The sequence below is a fragment of the Triturus cristatus genome, chromosome 3_2, assembly GCF_964204655.1.
Source record: "Triturus cristatus chromosome 3_2, aTriCri1.1, whole genome shotgun sequence".
NCBI lineage: Eukaryota > Metazoa > Chordata > Amphibia > Caudata > Salamandridae > Triturus > Triturus cristatus.
Window position 1 is genome coordinate 661,404,533 of NC_140584.1, and position 19,369 is coordinate 661,423,901.

Genomic DNA, 19,369 nt, shown 5'->3' on the forward strand with positions numbered 1-19,369 from the left:
GGGGGGGGGGGAGTTGGTTGGAAGGGCGGCCAGTCGAGCAGTCGAGCAGCCTCTACCTTGACCGGCACCACGGAAAACCAGAGAGAAAAACTTTCTAATTGATATATTGACTTTGTAAAGGGAGGTAAAGGTGTTCTCGAATTTACCTAACCCCTTGACAAATGGCTCTCCAAAGAGCCCTCCCTGTGCGATGGCCCCCGCCTCTGAATCTGCCACGTCCCCTAACTTGGGGTCCACCTTAATGAGGGAGCGGTGACGCTCTGTGGACAGGGCACAATTGGCATTGCCCAAAAATATAATGGCCCTTCGCGCCCACCCTGAAAGTGTGTCTGGGGAAATCAGGGAGCCTGTTAGCTTGGCCTCTTCGGCCATGTCCAGGCTCATGGTCAGCATCCCCTGTATCGTTAGGAGGGGCAGGGTTGACAGGAGTTGGGGTACCCTTATCTCCAACTGTAAAGGCAGGTTGGCTGGCTAGGAAGGCTTGTTTTAACCTATCAAAGGCACCCAAATCCACTCCCGAATCGCGGGCGCGCTTGGCCGGGGATGGCGCGCTACGATAGAAGCTGCTGTGTTGAGTGTGCTGCCTAGTGTATTTGCACATGACTTTTTATTTTTTTTAAACGAAGACCTGTTTTTATTGTATTGCTGCTGCTCGCCCTTTTGCTCCTTTGCTCTCCCCGGTCCACCGCGAGCTCTGCTCAATTGTTGTGGAGGGAGTTTCTGTTCTTTTACTCCTCTTCCTGTTGCGAGGGAGGTTGGCTCTCTAGTGCCCCAACCCCCTCTATATAATCGGATGCCTCAGACGATGGGCAGCGGACGCGCGCTACGCTACGATAGAAGCTGCTGTGTTGAGTGTGCTGCCTAGTGTATTTGCACATTACTTTTTATTCTTTTAAAACTAAGACCTGATTTTATTGTATTGTTGCTGCTCACCCTATTGCTCCTTTGCTCTCCTCTCCCCGGTCCTCCGCGAGCTCTGCTCTATTGTTGTGGAGGGAGTTTGTTCTTTTACTCTTCTTCCGGTTGTGAGGGAGGTTGGCGCTCTAGTGCCCCAACCCCCTCTATATATTCGGATGCCTCAGATGACGCGCAGCCAACGCGCGCGACTAAGGCAAGCCCGTCTGCGCCCTTCTGTGCCTGGACGTCGCCAGGAGCCAGGAACTCTGGCTAATTTACGTCTCAAAAGGGCTCAGCCCCACTTAGATTTTATACTAGACAGGAACTGTTGGATTTAAGGATCGATCCTTCACTCTCTTACAGGACTGAGTCTTGGCCTTTCTTGGAAGGCCCCTTTGTCTGCCGAGTTTGCCAGTTTCAGGGAAATGCAGGTCAGACGGTGCCGATTCATGAGGCCCCATATCGCCCTCTTCCTAGTATGGGCTCCCTTATTTCTGAACCTGATACCCCCCCCCCCCCGTCCAAGCTATAGGCAATTCCAAAGATAAGTCGCAAGCGGGATGAAAAAGCTTGCTATGTAAGATCCGCTTCCTGCCCAAGCACTCCACCGAGGTCTGGGATCTACTGTCCTCTGTACAGCCTGATCTGGGATTTCTTACAGAAACCTGGCTGAAGCCCCACTCTGTTCCCTCTTTTGCATTAGCCATACCTGAAGGCTACAAGTTCATTAGGATGGACAGACCACTTAAAGTGGGGGGAGGATTTGCTATTGTGCATAAAGATAGCCTTAATGTCTCCCCACTGGACGAATGCTGTAATGCTTTGATGGAAGTACTCGTCTTCCGGATAGACTTCTCTTCCCAAGTTAGCTGAAAGGGAGCCTTAGTGTATCGTCCCCCAGGACCTTTAGCCGAATTCTCGATACTACTCACTGAACTAATAGCCCCTCATGTAATCGCGAGCAGCAATTTTCTGCTACTAGCTGATTTTAATATTCATAGCGAATGCACCTCCAATGCTGATTCACAGGCTCTTATGGCTGACTTAGCACTCTTAGGCTTATCTAAGCTCAATGCAGCCCCCACGCATATAGCTGGCCACACACTGGACATTATTTTTTCCAATTCTCCTAAGGTCCAATGTGAGCCCCCCTTTCAGCTTACCTGGTCCGACAATGCGCTAATTGAATTTTCCATTCAGGAACCAAGGGAGCTGAAGGAAACAAACTCGGCCACACACCATATCTGTGGACAATGGCAGAAAGTCACCCCAGAGAGCTTTCTCAGGCTGCCTGGTTCTCCCCTCAGTTACGTGTGCTAAAACAACTCTGCAGGAAATATGAGAGGCGCTGGCGCACGACTCACGATAAGAGTGATAAAGCTCAGTTTCTGACCCCTCTGTCCAGATATCATAATAATATAAAGGATGCGCGTAAAACCTTCATCGCCTTCTAACTAGATATGGCTGCCAATGCCCCTAAAATCCTACATCGCATCCTCTGGTCTTTTACCAATCCCAAGGCCTGTGAAAACCTTGAAGCACTTACGCAAACACTATGCAATAACATCGCGCAATATTTCTCACAGAAAATTGAGCGAATTTATGAAAAAATTGTTTTGTCAGGAAGCCAGGCCCTGTCAACTTTAGCCATGGATTTACCTGAACCGGCTACTTCTCAGCTTCTGGAAAGCTTTCCCCCGCTGACCTCGGCAGATGTTGTCACTCTGATCCATAGAATTAAATCCGGGTCCCCCCCATGACACCATCCCAGCCAAAGTTGTCAACTTCCTGGCCACTCAACTCTCCCCCTCGATTGAACATCTCCTCAACCTTTCACTAAGAGAAGGTCATGTTCCGGCAGAGTGGAAAGCAGCGCAGGTTAAGCCCATTCGTAAGAACACCAAGGCCCCTTTGATAGATCTGTCCAATCTCTGGCCCATCTTGTTGCTTCTTTTTCTGAGTAAACTTCTGGAGAGACATATTAACATTCATCTCTCAAACCATGTCGAACTTACTTTTTGTCTAGATCCTTCCCAGTCAGACTTTAGGCCCAAGTACAGCACAGAATCAGCCCTGCTAGCGGTCACCGATAACATCAGGATGACCCTAGATAAGGGCCACTCTACGATTCTGGTGCTGTTGGACCTATCTACCGCGTTCGACACAGTTTCACACCAGATATTACTCGGGAGACTAAATGAGATTGGTCTAAGAAACTCGGCCTCTCAGTGGATGTCGAGTTTTTTATCCGGTCGCTCTCAGACTGTCAATCTTGGCCCATATCGTTCGGCACCTATGGAACTGTCCAAGGGAGTGCCTCAGGGCTCATGCCTGAGCCCCACACTTTTCAATATCTATGTTGCTCCCTTGGCCAACCTCTTGAGGACCCATGGGTTTACCCCAATATCATATGCCGACGATACACAGCTGCTTTTTCCTTTTGACGAATTTACACCGTCTGTACAGTTGGCCTTCTCCTCTGGAATGAGAGCCATCTCACACCGGATGAAGAGTAATCTCCTGCAGTGTAACGTTGGAAAAACTGAGATTTTGCTCTTTGGAGAGGCCCCTCTATTCTGGTCTCCTGAGTGGTGGCTGCCTGATCTTGGCATCCCTCCCGACCCTAAATCCACTGTTAAGAATCTAGGCATCTGCCTAGATCAAACCCTTACCCTGAAAGAGCACATCGCTCAGACAGCTGCTGTTTGCATCCACACTCTGGGCCTACTACGTTGAGTATTTCCTCTACTTCCTGACTCCACCCGAAAGACTCTGATCCAGGCACTTATATTATGCCGGCTGGACTACTGTAATGGCCTGCTGATCTCGGCTAGTGAGACCTCGATCAGCAGATTACAGGTGGTCCAGAACACGGCAGCATGGCTAGCCCTTAATGTGCCCCCTAGGACTGCCTCCCGCCCTCTTCTTTCACAGCTTCACTGGCTTCCGATACGCCAAAGGGTAAAATTCAAAATTTGTTGCACCATTCATAAGGCACTTTCCAATCTTGGTCCTATCTATCTTGCGGAGAAATTCACACCCTACTGTCCCTCTAGGTCTCTCCGCTCGTGCTCCAAACATCTCTTAGAAGTTCCCCGAGTTAGGAGGGCAAGACTAGGGGGAAGGCCCTTTCCTACATTGGCCCGCGTTACTGGAATGAGCTCCCCCTGCATTTACGTCACTGCTCCAATCATTTACAATTTAGGAAGCTGCTCAAGACCACTGTTTTCCCTTGCTGATTTTGGCTGCAATTGCATTTTATCTGTGTTCCCCGTCCGAAGCTCAGAGATACTCCTTCGGGAGTCGATTCTGGCGCTATACAAATAAATAAATAAATAAATAAATGTCTGATGAAGGGGGAACCCCTGGGGTCTCAGGCGGGGGAGCGAGAGCTGTGGGAGGGGAAGCCAATTTTGCAAAGGCCTGGTCAATTTGGCACGACAGTCTCTCCCCTAAAGGGGTCATGGCCTTCGCCATTGCCCCATATATGAATGCGTCCACATCATCGTAGAAATCGTCGTCGCAAGAGAGGTCGGCCAGGGGGTTTTCCCCCCTTGGGAGTCTTCCTCATAGCCCATTCCAGCTGTATGCAAGGACTGAATGAGGTTCTTAATAACTGGGGTCTGGGTGCCAGACCAAAGAGCCTTCACAGGAGGCGTTAACTTATGAGAGGCTGGGTGACAGCCTAACCTTTGTGTGAGGGTCACGCTATTGAAAAATAGGTTCTAAGCCCTGAGACACGTCACCTGGATCCAAGAGATATTATTCATAGAAAGCCAGCCTGGGTAGTGTCTCAAAAGGCGTCTGATGCCTGGTTAATATAGACCCACAGGGCGTGGTGAAAAAATACAAAGTACAGACTCTGCTGCCGCTTTATTGATTTTGGGCATCTGAGCGTTCAACAAGTTGTGCTAGAGTGGCCATAAAAGATGTAAGGTGGCACGATCAGCTTACAGACCCTAACGGGCGTTTCCCTCAGGTCGGCAAGCTCACAGGACCGCGGCGCGCCGAACGAACTCCTCAGTGAGGAATTTAAATGCGCACCGAGGTTTCTGGCTGCCTCCAGCGCCCCCTGGCGGCGGGAGGTCGGCGATTTAAGCTGCACCAGACAAGGCCGCGTAGAAGTGGAAAACGCTTCCGCCGCCGTGACAACTTGCAGGGAAAAAACTGTTAAATACAGCTGTCGGAAAGACTCTACAGAACCGCTCTACACAATAATGGTTACAGTAATACTATTAATACAAGGAAAAGAACACATGCAAATAGCTCATAGATTTTGAAGTAATTATCTTGGCTGCGCAGCAGCGAAGAAAGAGGACAAAGGGCCAGTGAATATGGACTAAGTTGGGCTTGGGTGCCCTCTGATTGGAGGTCACAGGACTGTTTCCTGATTGGATGTTTTTTCTACTACAATTTTCCCAAGTGTTCATGGGTAACGTAGTTGGTGTTTCTTATCAAATGATGGCTTCTGTTAATAAAGTGAAGAGAGAAGGCATAATCCTCGAGTCCAGACATAGAATTATTATGAAACTGATGAGGTAAGCAAAACACCCACTTTGGAATGATTGGTCAAAACTGTTATCACCAATTCACCCCTTGTCCTCGTCCCACTCATTACTCTTGAGGTGAATTACATCTCATGGGTAATAACTGTTACAAAGATGACCATGGCTGAGAGTAATGAAAATTTACACTTATTAATCCGGGCATTCCCTACACAATTGTACTCTCTTACAGGAATGTTTGAGATGTTGAATGTTAGTGGGGCGCGTGGCTTGGACGCATGGCTGATTAGTCGTGTCTGCTTGAGCTCCCGCCGGAGCATTAGAAATCCGACATTATCCTGTCTTCCCCAGACTCGGGAATATCGTGGCAAGTGGTGGAGTAGCATGGGACCCCGCGGAGAGTGCTGGTGGACCAGTGGCTGAGACCAGAAGGCTGCTGCTGGCCAGGGAAAGTTGCGGCATCGTGGAGGGGTGGTGGGTGCCATCTTACTGAGGACCATGCCGGGACTGAAGGAGCGGGCGGCCCCGTAAACAAGTAAGCGGCTGTGGAGGTGCCCTGGAGACTGGCGTGGACGGAGGCCGGCTCAATTACAGGACATTGCTGCAATACTCTCGACGCGGACACCTGCCAGCGCTGCTTGAGCCCGCTGCGAGGCGAAGTACCGAGTCCATAACCAACACGGTTAACAGTTGAAGGTAAAGTGGAGCTGGGGGCAGTGCAAGTGGCGGGTAGCCTGTAAGCCCCCTTCAACTCGGAACTGAGCCTACCCGTGAGGGCAGAGGCGGAGGCTAACAATATTAGGGCCGCGGCGACTGGGCATAGACTGGGATGAAGCAAGGCATTGGAGGTGCCCTCCCCTGCGTACAGGAGCAGCAGGGGGCAAACTGAGGAGCAGCCCGGCACCACCCTATAAGCAGCAGGAAGTGCGCGGCAGGGCTCACATCAGGCCCACAAGGAGGGACAACTCCTGTTCCAAACAGAGGCAGCTGCGCAGACAGGGGGACGTGTTCTGGTGCCCGAGGGCCTGGATATAGGGCGCCAGGCATGCACCCCTATAGACCTCAGATATTGGGTCTGCATTGTACATGTGAGATCACAACATAAGAAGGAAGCAATGTAAAGGTCGGGACTTTGGTAAAAGGACATTGCCCGGGGCAAGTGGACCTACATCTGCAGGAACGACAAGGGAGGCCGCAGGTGGTTCAATGGTGTAATTTGGGGTGTGGAAGCCTGTGTCATTACTATTGGTGGCGACTGGCTCTGGGGGAGACGGGGCACGGCCCACAGATAGATACTATTTGACTGTGAAGTCACTACTCCCAGGGGCCGGGGCCACAGCGGGGCGCACTCCACGTCACAAAGGGGAACACCAGTCCTGCAGTCGCATCAAGATGGTGAAGGACAAGACCTGCAAGGTGCAGACCAATAAGATATCTAACTATGCACAACCACAGCCGGGCCTGCTGGTTCTGGCCGAGGTGGCCGCGAAACCCCGTTGGGCCGATAGACGCAGCGGAGCACCCCTCAGATACATCCCCATCCCTGACGGAGATTATGGCAGCGATTCAATCATCCAGAGAAGATGTAGTGGATAGAATTGATGCTGTGGCTATCGAGGTGAACCTGCTGCGGTGCGACCTTCACAAGGTATCGGCCAGAGTGTCAGCTACGGAACAAAATGTGGAGACTATGCAGTAGGAGGAACGATCGCTTAAAGATTCAATGGTGTGTATACAGATACAGGTGGCGCAACTAGATGACAGCACGGAGGATGCGGAAGGAAGATCATGTAGGAACAATCTGCGCTTTATTGGGTTTCCGGAAAAGTCAAAGGGCCCGGCCACGGACCTGTTTCTGGAGGAATGGATTGTCAACGAAGTTGCCCCAAAAAGACAATCAAAGTTTTTTAACATCGAGCGCGCCCACAGGGCTCTGCCCCCCCGCCAGGTGCGCCTACCCGAGTGATAATAGCTTGTTTCTTTAATCACAGAGATCAGGACGTGGTCCTTCAGGCCACCAGAGCGAAATGAAGCCTGACTTTTCAAGGCCATCACATTTCGACTTTCCCGGACTATACTCAACGTGTTCAAGAACAATGCACAACATTCCTAGCAGTGAAATGCAGACAGCGGGAGGCTGGCCTGAAATACAGCCTGCTATATCCAGCCAGACTGTGGGTGGAGTACAGGGGGAAATCCAATTTCTTCCTGTCAGCAGAGGCGGCGACGGCATGGATGGAAGAGATGGGCCTGGCGTATACGGGGATGGGTCCCCATGGGGGCATTGATGGATCATGGCGCAGGGGAAGATGAGTAAAAGACACTGCCATAATGGTCCGGAAGACAGAAGGAGAGCGAGAGGTCAGTCCCGGGAAGAATAAGAGTACAATCTGATGGAACTTTGCAGCGGCAAGGGACCCAGGACTAGATGTTGGGGTCACAGGATGCGGTTCCAGATACCCTCCTGACAAGCGTGGAAGCATCCTGAAGTGAGACACTGAACACTACTGTTGAGGTTCCACATAAGTGTTTAAAATGTGGTTCAGGTAACAGAGCTGCGATAAGGGGAGTTTGGGAATCTTAAATGAGAGGCACCAACGGGGGGGGGAGAGGGTCCTGCACACGCCCCCTAGGGGCCGGATCGTGGCCAGGGAGCTAGAGGCTGCGTGTCGCGCCTGACTGGCTGTCCAGTTGCTGGTAGCGTAACAGGAAAGGGTTTTAATTTGTCTAATCTAGGTGTCAAAGTTTAGCGGGAGGTATGGGATGGCCACGGCGAGCTTGGACTTGTCGGGTTCGGGAAGCATTGAGTATAGCTGGGCTGCCCATGGGGTGGGTGGGGTTGGATTGTTCAGTTTTTCTGGTTGGGGTATATTGGATGTCCTTAGTTACATTGGTTGAGTCTGCAGCAATGTTATTCCAAATGCACAAGTGGTATGAGAGTGCTGCTGATGTAAAATACTGGTGGAAATGGCAGGGATAGCAATAAAGGCGCTCACATGGAATGTTCGGGGGTTGGCAGCCTATGAGAAACGTAGACGGGTTTATGCATATCTGAAGAGATAGAAAGTGTTGATCGCAAGTCTACAAGAGACCCATGTGTGGGGGTCCCAATCCAGTGTATTAGACGCAGATGGAGGGGTCAGATATTTGCCACCTCATACTCTGGCTTCGCAAGAGGAGCCTTAATATGGGTGGTAGTGGGGGTCCCATTCAAGCCTCTCCACCAGATAATAGACCCGGAGGGATGATTTGTGATTGTGCAGAGTATGTTAGAGGGGAAAGAACTGTGTATTATTAATATATATGCTCCAAACTCCGACTGTGCTGCGTTTTTCCCATCTGTTATGAGAGCAGCTGCGCCATTCATGGGGAGAGAAGACAATATTTTTGGGGATGTAAATTGTGTTATAGATGGGAATTTAGACCGAGAACCCCCTCTAAACCACATATGACAGCTACATTGACAGATATGTTGCAGGTGATGCACCTTAGAGGTGTATGGAGGGACCACAACCCTACGCAAAAATTATTCTCTTGCCACACACCAGCCACTAACACGTTTTGTATCACCAACGCGAGCAAGGGCTGTGAAGGAGCTAACATACCAGGCAAGATATATTTCAGATCACTCTCCAATTTTGATTTGCTTTGAGGGCCAGAGTCCCAGAACTGCCATACCCCTGTGGAGATTCCGAACTGAGGCATTACAAGACCCCCCATTTGAAAAAGCTGTTTCAGTAGCGTTAACGAAATACTTTGAGGAAAATTGGGGGACGGCCATGAATAGAGCATATGAATGGGAAGCCATGAAAGTTGTACTCCGGTGGGTATGCTTGCTCACAACATATGGGGTTAGGCAACAACTATTGACAGATATCGAGAGACAGGAGGGTAATCTGTCCAGTTTAGAAAAGAAGCTACATGCCGTCACACAAATACTTAAGGATTGGCACACGGCGAAGGCCGAGTTACTGGAGACGTGGAAACGGCTAGAGAGATATGATTATACAGTGTATCGACAGAGGTTGCACCGAGAGGGGGATAGGTCGAGTGCCCTTTTAGCTAGATTGAGCCGAGAACGCTCAGTGGAACCACTACTACATCTGCGGGATGGGGAAGGGGAAATGGTTTACACGCAAACAAGAATCACGGAATTACTTGCCAGTCACTTAGTTAAAGTCTATGCGAAGGGCACCGAGCCTTTGAACACCGCAATAGCGGAGTTCCTGGCCACAGTGGACTTACCCCATTTAGAGAAAGAAGCAGAAGAGCTACTGGGGGGGGTCAGATTACGTGTGCAGAAGTAGCAGGGCCGTAAAACGCCTAAAGTCTGGGAAATCACCTGGGACCGACGGGTTCCAGGCAGAATTTTATCGACAATATTCACCGATACTGGTAGACAGATGGTGGAAATATGTAATGAGGCGCTACACACACTAAAACTGCACAACTCCATGCGCAAGGCCCTGGTTATAATGATCGAAAACAGGACAGGGACCCCACTCAACCGAAGTCATACAGATCCATTTCCCTTTTAAACATAGATGTGAAGGTGCTGAGCAGAATACTGGCATGTAGACTGCTCTCGTACATGACGCATTTGATTCACCCGGATCAATCGGGATTCATCCCACGCCGCAATAGCAGGTTTAATCTGGGACGCTTGGCTCATGTGTGGCATGACTCGGGCTTAAGCCGGGAAGAACACGTCCTGGTTCTCCTGGACATTGAATAAGCGTTCGACTCGGTATCTTGGCCCTTTGTTTGGATCACGCTGCAAAAAATGTCGGTTGGACCAGGGTTTATCAAGTGGGTGCAACTACTATATGCATGGCCCAGGGCAAGGGTTAAAGTGGGAGGCAGAGTTTCGGAGGCGTTCCAGCTGCAAAGGGGTACAAGGCAGGGCTGCCCCCTATCGCCTCTGATATTCTCTATGGCAATGGAGCCATTGGCTTGTGTGATGCGAACCCGGCTGGAAGTATGGGGAATAGAAGTGGGGGCCACCAATCATGTAGTCTCAATGTACACGGATGATACCCTTGTGTATTGTAGAAGGCCACAGACGGCAATACCAATCCTTCTGAGGGCATTGGAAGACTTTGGGAAGGTGTTGGGGCTCTGTGAGAACCCCCAAATGTCGAAAGTGCTCCCTATGGGATGCCTTGTGCACCACCCAGTGGAAACGCTTCCGGAGGTGGGACTGCCATAGACGAAAGACCCCCCTAAGTATCTGGGTATGATTCTGCTCAGTCAGTGGAAATGTTCCTAGAGCTCAATGTAGGCAGGGTGATGGAGGGAGTGTGAAATTCTGTGGGTTTTTGGAAGGACCTTCCTCTCTATGATGGGCAAGGTTGCAATCACGAAAATTATCATTGTACTGCGCTGGCTGTACGTTCTACAAAATTCATTTTACAAAATTCCACATTGCGTTTTTAAACAGCTAGAGACCCTGCTAACGGAGCTGTTGTGGGGAAATAAACGTAAGCGTATTAGCCTTACAACACTGCAGAGGCCTTGGCAGCTGGGGGGTGTGGAGCTACCTTGTATTGAATATTATTATATGGCCACACAACTGCAGCACGCAGTTCACTGGCTGGAGGACCAGGACAACTGGGAAAAAAGGCTCCTGGCAGGGACTTAAGAGGACGGTTCGCTGCCAGAATTATTAATGCAAGGGAGAGGTGTCCCGGGAACATCTCCATATCTTATCAGGCACGTGTCAGAGACATGGGAAAACATGGTGAGAAGGGTGGTGAAGCATGCACCATACGCACCCGACGCTCCTCTGTGGGCTTCCCGGGGTTCGCTAAGATTGCGGAGATGGGTGACCTATATCACAATGGCCAGTTCCTCATGCTGGAAAATGCGGAAGCAACATACGATCTGGGAGTGGTGCAGTTCATGCAATATGCTAAGGTCTTACAAGTGGCCAGAGAGATCTGGCCCTCCTTCCCTGAGAAGCCATCGGCAACGAGGACCCTACAAGTAATGTTAAGCATGGCACAAGGTCGCCACATGATAGCACATCTATACAGGGCACTTAGAAATCCACTTCCAGTGCAGCAGAAATGGGAAGAAGTGATGGGGGAGACAAACCACAGAGAAAGAATGGGAGAAGATACATGAAGGGGTAAAATTGAGGTGCTCCAGCGCTCGTTTCAAACGTATACAATATAATTACATTCATCAGGCTTACCTCACACCGAAAGTCCTCAGCAAATTCTACCCGGAACGGTCCAGCAAATGCCATAGATGTAGACAAATAGAGGCCGACTTTATACATGTAGTTTGGGCATGCCCACAGGTGACGAACTTCTGGGATGAAATGCTGCAAAAAATAAAAACATCTTTGGGGTGGGAGATCCCGAGAGAGATACGAACAATGTTACTGGGTCTCCTCCCTACACCCAAAAATAAGAAGCTAAGCAGGAAATTTGCTCTGTTGGTGTTAATTATAGCGAAAGACGCATCGCAAACGAATGGCAAAGACCGTCACCCCCCAAACTAGACAGATGGTTAAAAGATATTTGTGAATGGGCCACTGCTGAATGAGTAAGAATGAAATTAGTTGGGACAGATGAAAAATTGACGGACAACCTTCTAGCATGGTCAGTGATGATGACCGGCCTGCAGAATGAGCCAAACACGAACTCTCAGACTGTGATAATTGACTCACAAAACTCATATAACACACAAGAATAGGGACTATATACATGACAACATGGTATTTAACAAGACTCCAAAGGACGTCCGTTGGGGGGAGAGGGGATGTTAAGGAAGTTGCATTGGGATAAAAGGCATGTTTTAGTAGCTAGTCAAGAATTATGTTATTAATCTGTACAATAATATATGAAGTCCTGTATATGATAATGGTGCAAGTGTGGTTGAGCAGCTGTATAATGGTTGAATTAAGGTTAATACATTTATGCCTACCATAGTTGATGTATATTTGTACTGACATCTTTTGTGAAAATGCCAATTACAAAAACCTAATAAATAAATAAAATACAAAAATAATAATAAAAATAAATGTTGATGTTAACTCCAGAAAGGCTGCCTAGTGATATGTTAGCTCTTAAACTATGATATATAAATACTGTGGGCCATTCTGAAGCTCTGCAAAAAAATAACAATAAATACATTCATCCATTCTCAAGCTACAAGCACCTGCCCACTTGTGGAATACAAATACATGCCCTCAATCTTGAATGCACTGATAGTGTGGGCTGTAGATTTAGAAGACTCCATATCTTATCTATTTATCCAAAAATAAATGTAAAAGTGGACAGTTTAAATACTTGGCAATATTGCACTTATAAATGTGCCATGAGAATTGCATACACATGTAATCTATTTTCAAGTATAAGAATCTGAACATTGCCAGAATGTTATTGCATATGAAACATTTTTTTTAAATCAAGAGCCCTCTTCAATACTCCCTAGGTGCAAAATAAAGCAGTTTACTTAGCTATCCATCAATATAGTGGATCTTATCTTATTTTTTGGAACAGGAGTAAGGGTGCTTCTTAAATTTTGAGGCTTGGATTTGAATTCTATCAAATAACCTCAGTGAATGATATTCAAAACCCAGTGATCCATCACATCTGGTGCCCATTTTTGTAGGAAATGCTGCAGACACCTACCAATTGGAAGCAGCTCTCCTTTTTGCAGATTCAGGCTATTTGGTGCTTCAGTCCTCATTTGAAAGATGACAATTCAGACCCATACTCTTTCATCTTTGGATGGAAATGCCTTCTACATGAAGATCTTGTGTGTTGTCATCATAATCTTTTTATTTATTTATGCATTTTTATATAGCATAAACTCTACCCAAAGGTGTCAGAGCGCTTTACAATGTAACCAGTTACATTACATAAGGGCTTCAGAGTACATGAGTAACATAAAATATACAAAACAATTAAACTCTAAACTCGCATAAGAATGGTCGTAAGTACATTTGTCTACTACAGATACTAGTGGTTAGAGTTACATATAAACAAGTTGCAAATTCACTCAAGATTACATTTTAAGAAGACTTGAAGTAATTATGGTAGGACAAATATATATTACATATTTACAGAGCATGATCTTCTTGCCATTGCTGGGGTTCTTGCAGTGCTCAAAACATTTTACCTTTGTGTGGTGAGGCATGCTTTCCATCTTTGAAGGCTCTTGTTAATGTTTTCTCTACTTCAGGGACTGACTGAGAACAAAAATCAGCCCTGGGAATTTTACCAGACCAGCCCCGGGGGTGAGGAGGGGGTGGGTGAGGGTGTAAGTGTGAAGCACTGCTACTTAACTAAACTGGCACACAGCACTGCTGCTTTTGTTACTGGGACGATATTGCAGCATTGCTAGAAGAAACACCTCTAAGTAACAAAGCTGGCCCCCACTCCTCCAAAACCAGCCCCCTCACTTCAGCCTCCTGCGGAAACGCCTGATCCCAACTACGGCCAGTCCGACCCTGCTCTATTTGCTCTCCAAATGATTTTCCCTTGAAAGGGAATCTTCAATAGAGCTGTTTTGTCTCCTGGCTAGAACAGAAATCCCTATTTCCAGTGCTGAAGTTTTAAGTGAGTCTGACAAAGACCTGGCTTGTTGCTCTTTGTTGATTATGAAAACAATCCTCTACTTCCTGCATTGCTGCTGCCAGATTCTCAAAATCCTTTACTAAAGATTATGCCATATAAACTGCTTGGGTTCCTGCTCTATTTTGTTATAGAGTTTTCTATAGCGGGAACTCGACCCGAAGGTATCAGAGCGCTTTACATGAGCATGTTCTGAATGCCATATTATTCACTTCAAAAGATGGCGAGGGCCTTGAACAACAGGTGAGGCCAGAGGCAGAAGGACTATAAGGCTATTAGATTATTGGAATAGTCCACGCACTAACGATGGAATGTTCTAAGTTAAAAAGTGAGAAACATAAGGATAAACATTGGAATGTTGGCACTCCGGGCTCATAGCAGCCATTAGAAGCCCAAAGCACTCCATTGTCTCCAATGGAGCTCTCAACATTCCAATGTTTTAATATAGCCTCAGAGACCTCTGTAGCGGGCTCTACCGGCCATTAAAGACTCACTCCTGTATTAAAGGCCCGAGTCAAAGGCTAGGGCCTTTAACAAGGGAGCGGGCCTTTAATGGCCTATAGAGCCCACTACAGAGGACTCTAAGGTTATTAGAACATTCCGTCCCTAGAGGGCAGAATTAACCCTGGGTGGAGTAGTGCTCCGCATAGTTCCACAGAGTTTTTAAAACCTCAGTGGAACTATGCTCCGTTCCGCCGTGGGCCCACGAAAACGGTTAAGATTTTTTTTTTAAAACTTACTTACCTTCTCTTCTGCCTTCCCTCCTCCTCGCCGCGGTGTCGCCTTCTTCCGTCGTATTCCTCCTCGCATCTCCATACGTATTATGTCTTGTGTGAACTGCGTAAGACCTAATACGTACAGGGACACGAGGAGGACGACGATGGAAGAAGGGAGACAGAGCGGCGAGGAGGAGGGCAGACAGAGAAGGTAAGAGTTGTTTTTTTTTTTAATTAAGCAGCTGGCCTCGTACTCCGCTCCTCCAAGGAGTCCGAATTTTGCAGCAACTTCACGTTCCCAGCGGAGCGCGGAGTTGGTAAAACTCCGCTGGCAGAATGGGGTCCTCGGCCCGGGGTTAGGCAGGATGTTCTAATTTGTAAAACAAAAGCCTCACAGAGCCCTAGGGGGTTGAAATCCTCTCAGGCTGTGTAAGGCCTTTGTTCACAGCAACAGTTGTGAACTAACATTGGAAATTTGTTGCTCCAGGCTTTTACTGGCCATTAGAAGTCCGGAGCACTTCAATGTCTTCAATGGAGTGCTCAACATTCCAGTGTTCTAATATTTGCTTCAAAAGCTTTCTTCATAGCTTTCTCAACTCTTTTGTCCACTTGATCGAGGAGTTCAATCAATGTAACTAATGTGACAACAATCTTTATAGCATGAGGAAGATGATTGCCTGCCTACTCTAGCACATACATCTTCTAAAGGAATATTGCAATATTAAGTGCTCCAGGTTCTTCCATTCATGCAGAATTAATTATTTTTGTTGTGTAGGGTTGTTAGAAATGGGGGTCTCTAGTTGGCAAGGGGTTGCAAGTTTGTCCAAGTAGGGACCCTTGTTCCTAGTAAGGGTAATGGGGGTACACTTCTAAAATAACCCCAGCTCACCCCCTTGGTCGCTTGGCACCAGCAATCAGGCTTATTGCAGAGGCAGTGTGTAAAGCATTTGTGCATGCCTACAGTAATACAGTTAAAACACTACAAATGGACACCACACCAGTTTAGAACAATAAGCAAAACTTTATCTAAACTAACAAAACCAAAAACGACAAAAATCCAACATACAATACTGTAAAAAATAGTTACTGTGCAAAATAACCTTTAATTTGCAGGAATAACGTGAAAAACACAGTTCCACCGACTTGGCAGCTCCTTTGGGGGCTACCGCGATACTGGACACAACAGAGTCTAACAATTCCAGCCAACTGCGCCGGTATGGGTTAGCGAAAGCATAAACAGACTCTGAGTCAGTACCTTTCTTGTAGTGGCCGACACGAGGGTACAAGCCGGTCATGGGCAACCGTCGTGGTTGCAATGTGAGATGGAAGCGTTGCAGCGGGCGGTGTCCTCACAACCCAGTGCAGGCAGCGGTTCGTTGACGGAGCCGGTGAGATCAAGGCTTGCATTGCAGAGTGAGGCGGCGCTCGATATGGTGCTGGCAGGTCACAGTGCGGCAACGGAGCCGGTTGATGTTGGAGTCGGGCAGCAATGGAGTCTGTGACGTCTCGTTGCAGAGTGCGATGCCCACGGGACACATGCAAGCAGCGGCTTGTTAACAGAGTCGGTGAGACCAGGGTTGCTTTGCGAAGCGGTGCACTCTGTGGTGCCTTCAGGACACGGAGTCTGCGACGGACTCGGTGACTGAGCTGGTTGCCCTTTTCTTATGCGGCGACTGGAACCAGTGGAACTAGAGAGTGCCCAGAAGGATGGTGAGGTCTTTGCTGGTTCTGAGACCTCTTGAACAGGAGGCATCTTGAACAGGAGGCAAGCTCCACTTCAAGCCCTTGGAGATACTTTCTCAAGCAGGATGCACGCACAGTTCCTCTCCTTGGCAGAAACAGCCACTGCAGGCCAACCCCAGACAGCACACAGCAAAGGGGCAGAACTTCTCCTCCAATTTCTCCAGCTCTTCTCCCTGGCAGAGGTTCCTCTTGAAGTCCAAAAGTGATCCAAGGTTCTGGGGTCTGGACCCCAATATTTATACAGAAAAATCCTTTGTTCTCTGAAGGCAGAAAGTGTCTGTGCCCAGCCAAAACCAGTTCTGTCCTCACTGGTGCAGCTTCCTGGCAGGAGGTGGAGACAGCATTGTGGAAGACAATCCAGGCCCATTCAGGTGAAAGGAAATCTCCTCTCCCTACTCTAAGTGCAGCCGAGGTCTATTCAGCCCAGCCCTGACTCATCCAGACTCTCTGGAGCCACTGTACCTCCCCAGCCAATGTCACACTAAAGCCAGACAGTCAATACACATCCTGGCAGAAGCACACTGGATGGCTAAGCAAGAAAATACCTACTTTCTGAAAGTGGTATTTTCAAACACAGAATGTAAAAATCACCCTCACTAAAAGATGCATCTTAACATTCTGAGTTCAGGTATATCAAACTTTATTTTCCTATCTTGTTCCCTGGGGTAGTTATGTTTTTTAAATGTTATAAGCAAACTCCCCATTCTATCCTATGGGAACAGATAGCCTTGTAATAGTGAAAAACGAAATTGGCAGTATTTCACCATCAGGACATGCCACACACACAGAGCATGTCCTACTTTTCACATACACTGCACCCTGCCCACAGGGGTACCTTGGGCCTACCTTAGGGGTCACTTACACGTAAGAAAAGGGAAGGTTAGGGCCTGGAAAGTGGGTGAACTTGCCAGGTCGACATGGCCGTACCAGACTGCACACAGGCTCTGCAATGGCAGGCCTGAGGTACATTTACAGGCTTCTTATGTGGGTGGCACAATCAGTGCTGCAGCCCACTAGCAGCATTTGTTTTACAGGCCCTGGGCACACACAGTACACTGTACTAGGGACTGACTAATAAATCAAATATGCCAATCATGGAATCACCAATCCTTAACAACAATTTTCAAACTGAGCACTTGCACTTTGGCACTGAACAGCAGTGGCAAAATGCCCAAAGCATCTAGACCAGCAAAAACGAAGTCCAACACACAGCAAAAACACAGGAGGCAAAGGCAAAAATACAGGGGAAACCCACACCAATTGTGCCAGGTCTAACAAGGGGCATTGCCAAACTCACTGGTCTTCTACACAGTGGAAAAAGCTCATCCTCCAACTGATTAACTTCATGAACTCCTAGGTTACTTCTGACATGCTCTAGGACCTACAGGCCTCTTCTCTTCAAATGGATTTGCCAGCCACTGTACAACTTGTACCTCATTCTGAAGACGAAGATGAAGAATCATAATTTCTCACTTCTTTCTTCCTCCTACTTATCTCTTGCTTATCTCTTGCTTTACTGCACTATCAACTGCTTCTTGAATTAATGCCTGAATCTCACTGGAGGAATAGGCCTCCTTCCCCACGAGCTTATTTCGCTTCTAAGAGTCCCTGCTTGTGCACCGCACTCAGCTGACCTGTCTGGAAGACAAAAACGATGTGTGCAAAAACATTAGGCAGCCATATAATCTACCTTTTAATATGATAAGATAAATGGAGCCAGGCACAACCAATAACATTCACACTTTTTATTGTTATCGAACAAAATGTAGATCATTAAATCAATAACCAACAAAAAGGGAGGGGGGACCCAGTTATTTAAGAAAGTGTCTTTCTTACCTGTATCTGAGACAAGTGAGCAAAACACACCCAGGTTAATTGGTGCTTGCTTCATAATTTCTCAGACAGTAATCTTGCTCTGAAGTGGTGTGAAAAGTGAAAGTATCTGTATATTCACTGAAAAAAACATAGGTTTCGGGGCGTTATAGTTAGCTGGACATTTCCCTCGTATAAAACCCTAGAAATTCCCCTGTTATAGTTAGTTCAGCTAACTATAACTCGCGCCCCCGCAATGCACTGCTGATGACGTCACATATTACATCACTCATGACATGGTCAGTGACAAAACTGATGACATCTGAAATGACATCACTGATGACATCATCCAGTGAATGTGTGTTTCTGTAAATTTTAAATACGTTTAATATATATAGGGGAAAACCTATGGAAGAATGAGTGGGTGTATGAATGGATGATTTAGTAGGTGCGTGACTGTATAAGTGAGTCATTAAACGTATCTTACTGCAGACTAGTGACTAAACTGTGTGCATGTTTGTATCTGTCTGTCTGTTGGTGTATAAGCGGCTGCATGGTTTTGTGAATAGCTATATGAGTGTCTCTATGGGTTATTGATTGGTTGTCTGAGTATCTGTTTGGGTGCCTGAGTGTTTGTGTGGGTGGGGTGTGTGTGACTCTGTGCATACATGTGTGAGTGGGTGATTCTATGGGTGCATGGTTTTAAGAGTGCATCTGTGATGGACTGTATGGTTGGGTGAGTGTATGTATGGGTGTGTTAGTGATTGAATGTATATCTCAGTGGTACATGTGTGAGTAACTACATATGTGAAAGGCAGTATATCTGTGTGTAAGAGTATATAAGTGGGTATATGTGAGAGTGTGTAATTGTGAGAGTGGCTGTATGGATGAGTGTGTGCTTGTATCAGTGATTGTATAAGAGCGTAAGGATGTGGTACTATTTTTATGAGTAAGTGAACTTGTGTGTGTATAACTGCATAGGTGAGTAAATGGGAGTGTGATCAATTATTTGCATGACTGACTAGGTGTGAGAGTACCTCTATGGATGATTGGTGGTGTGTGAGTCTATGTAGGTGTATAAATGCATATGATAGTCCTGTACTGAGTG

At 47.5% G+C, this 19,369-nt stretch overlaps 2 protein-coding genes across 3 annotated transcripts in view; one reads left to right on the top strand and one right to left on the bottom strand.

Moving 5' to 3' along the window:
* The window catches only part of ITGB2 (integrin subunit beta 2), a 332,357-nt gene that overhangs the window by 293,615 nt on the left and 19,373 nt on the right, over positions 1-19,369 (top strand). The gene's annotated exons all lie outside the window — the stretch shown is intronic.
* LOC146857906 (uncharacterized) overlaps positions 1-19,369 on the bottom strand; it is a 31,349-nt gene that overhangs the window by 3,743 nt on the left and 8,237 nt on the right. For both annotated transcript variants that reach the window (XR_014979629.1, XM_085646855.1), the window contains one exon: positions 11,599-11,730. Coding sequence is in view for 1 of the 2 variants with exons in the window: in XM_085646855.1 (XP_085502981.1) it covers positions 11,599-11,730 (132 nt within the window). In the remaining variant the exon portion in view is untranslated. The remainder of the gene's footprint in view (positions 1-11,598; positions 11,731-19,369) is intronic.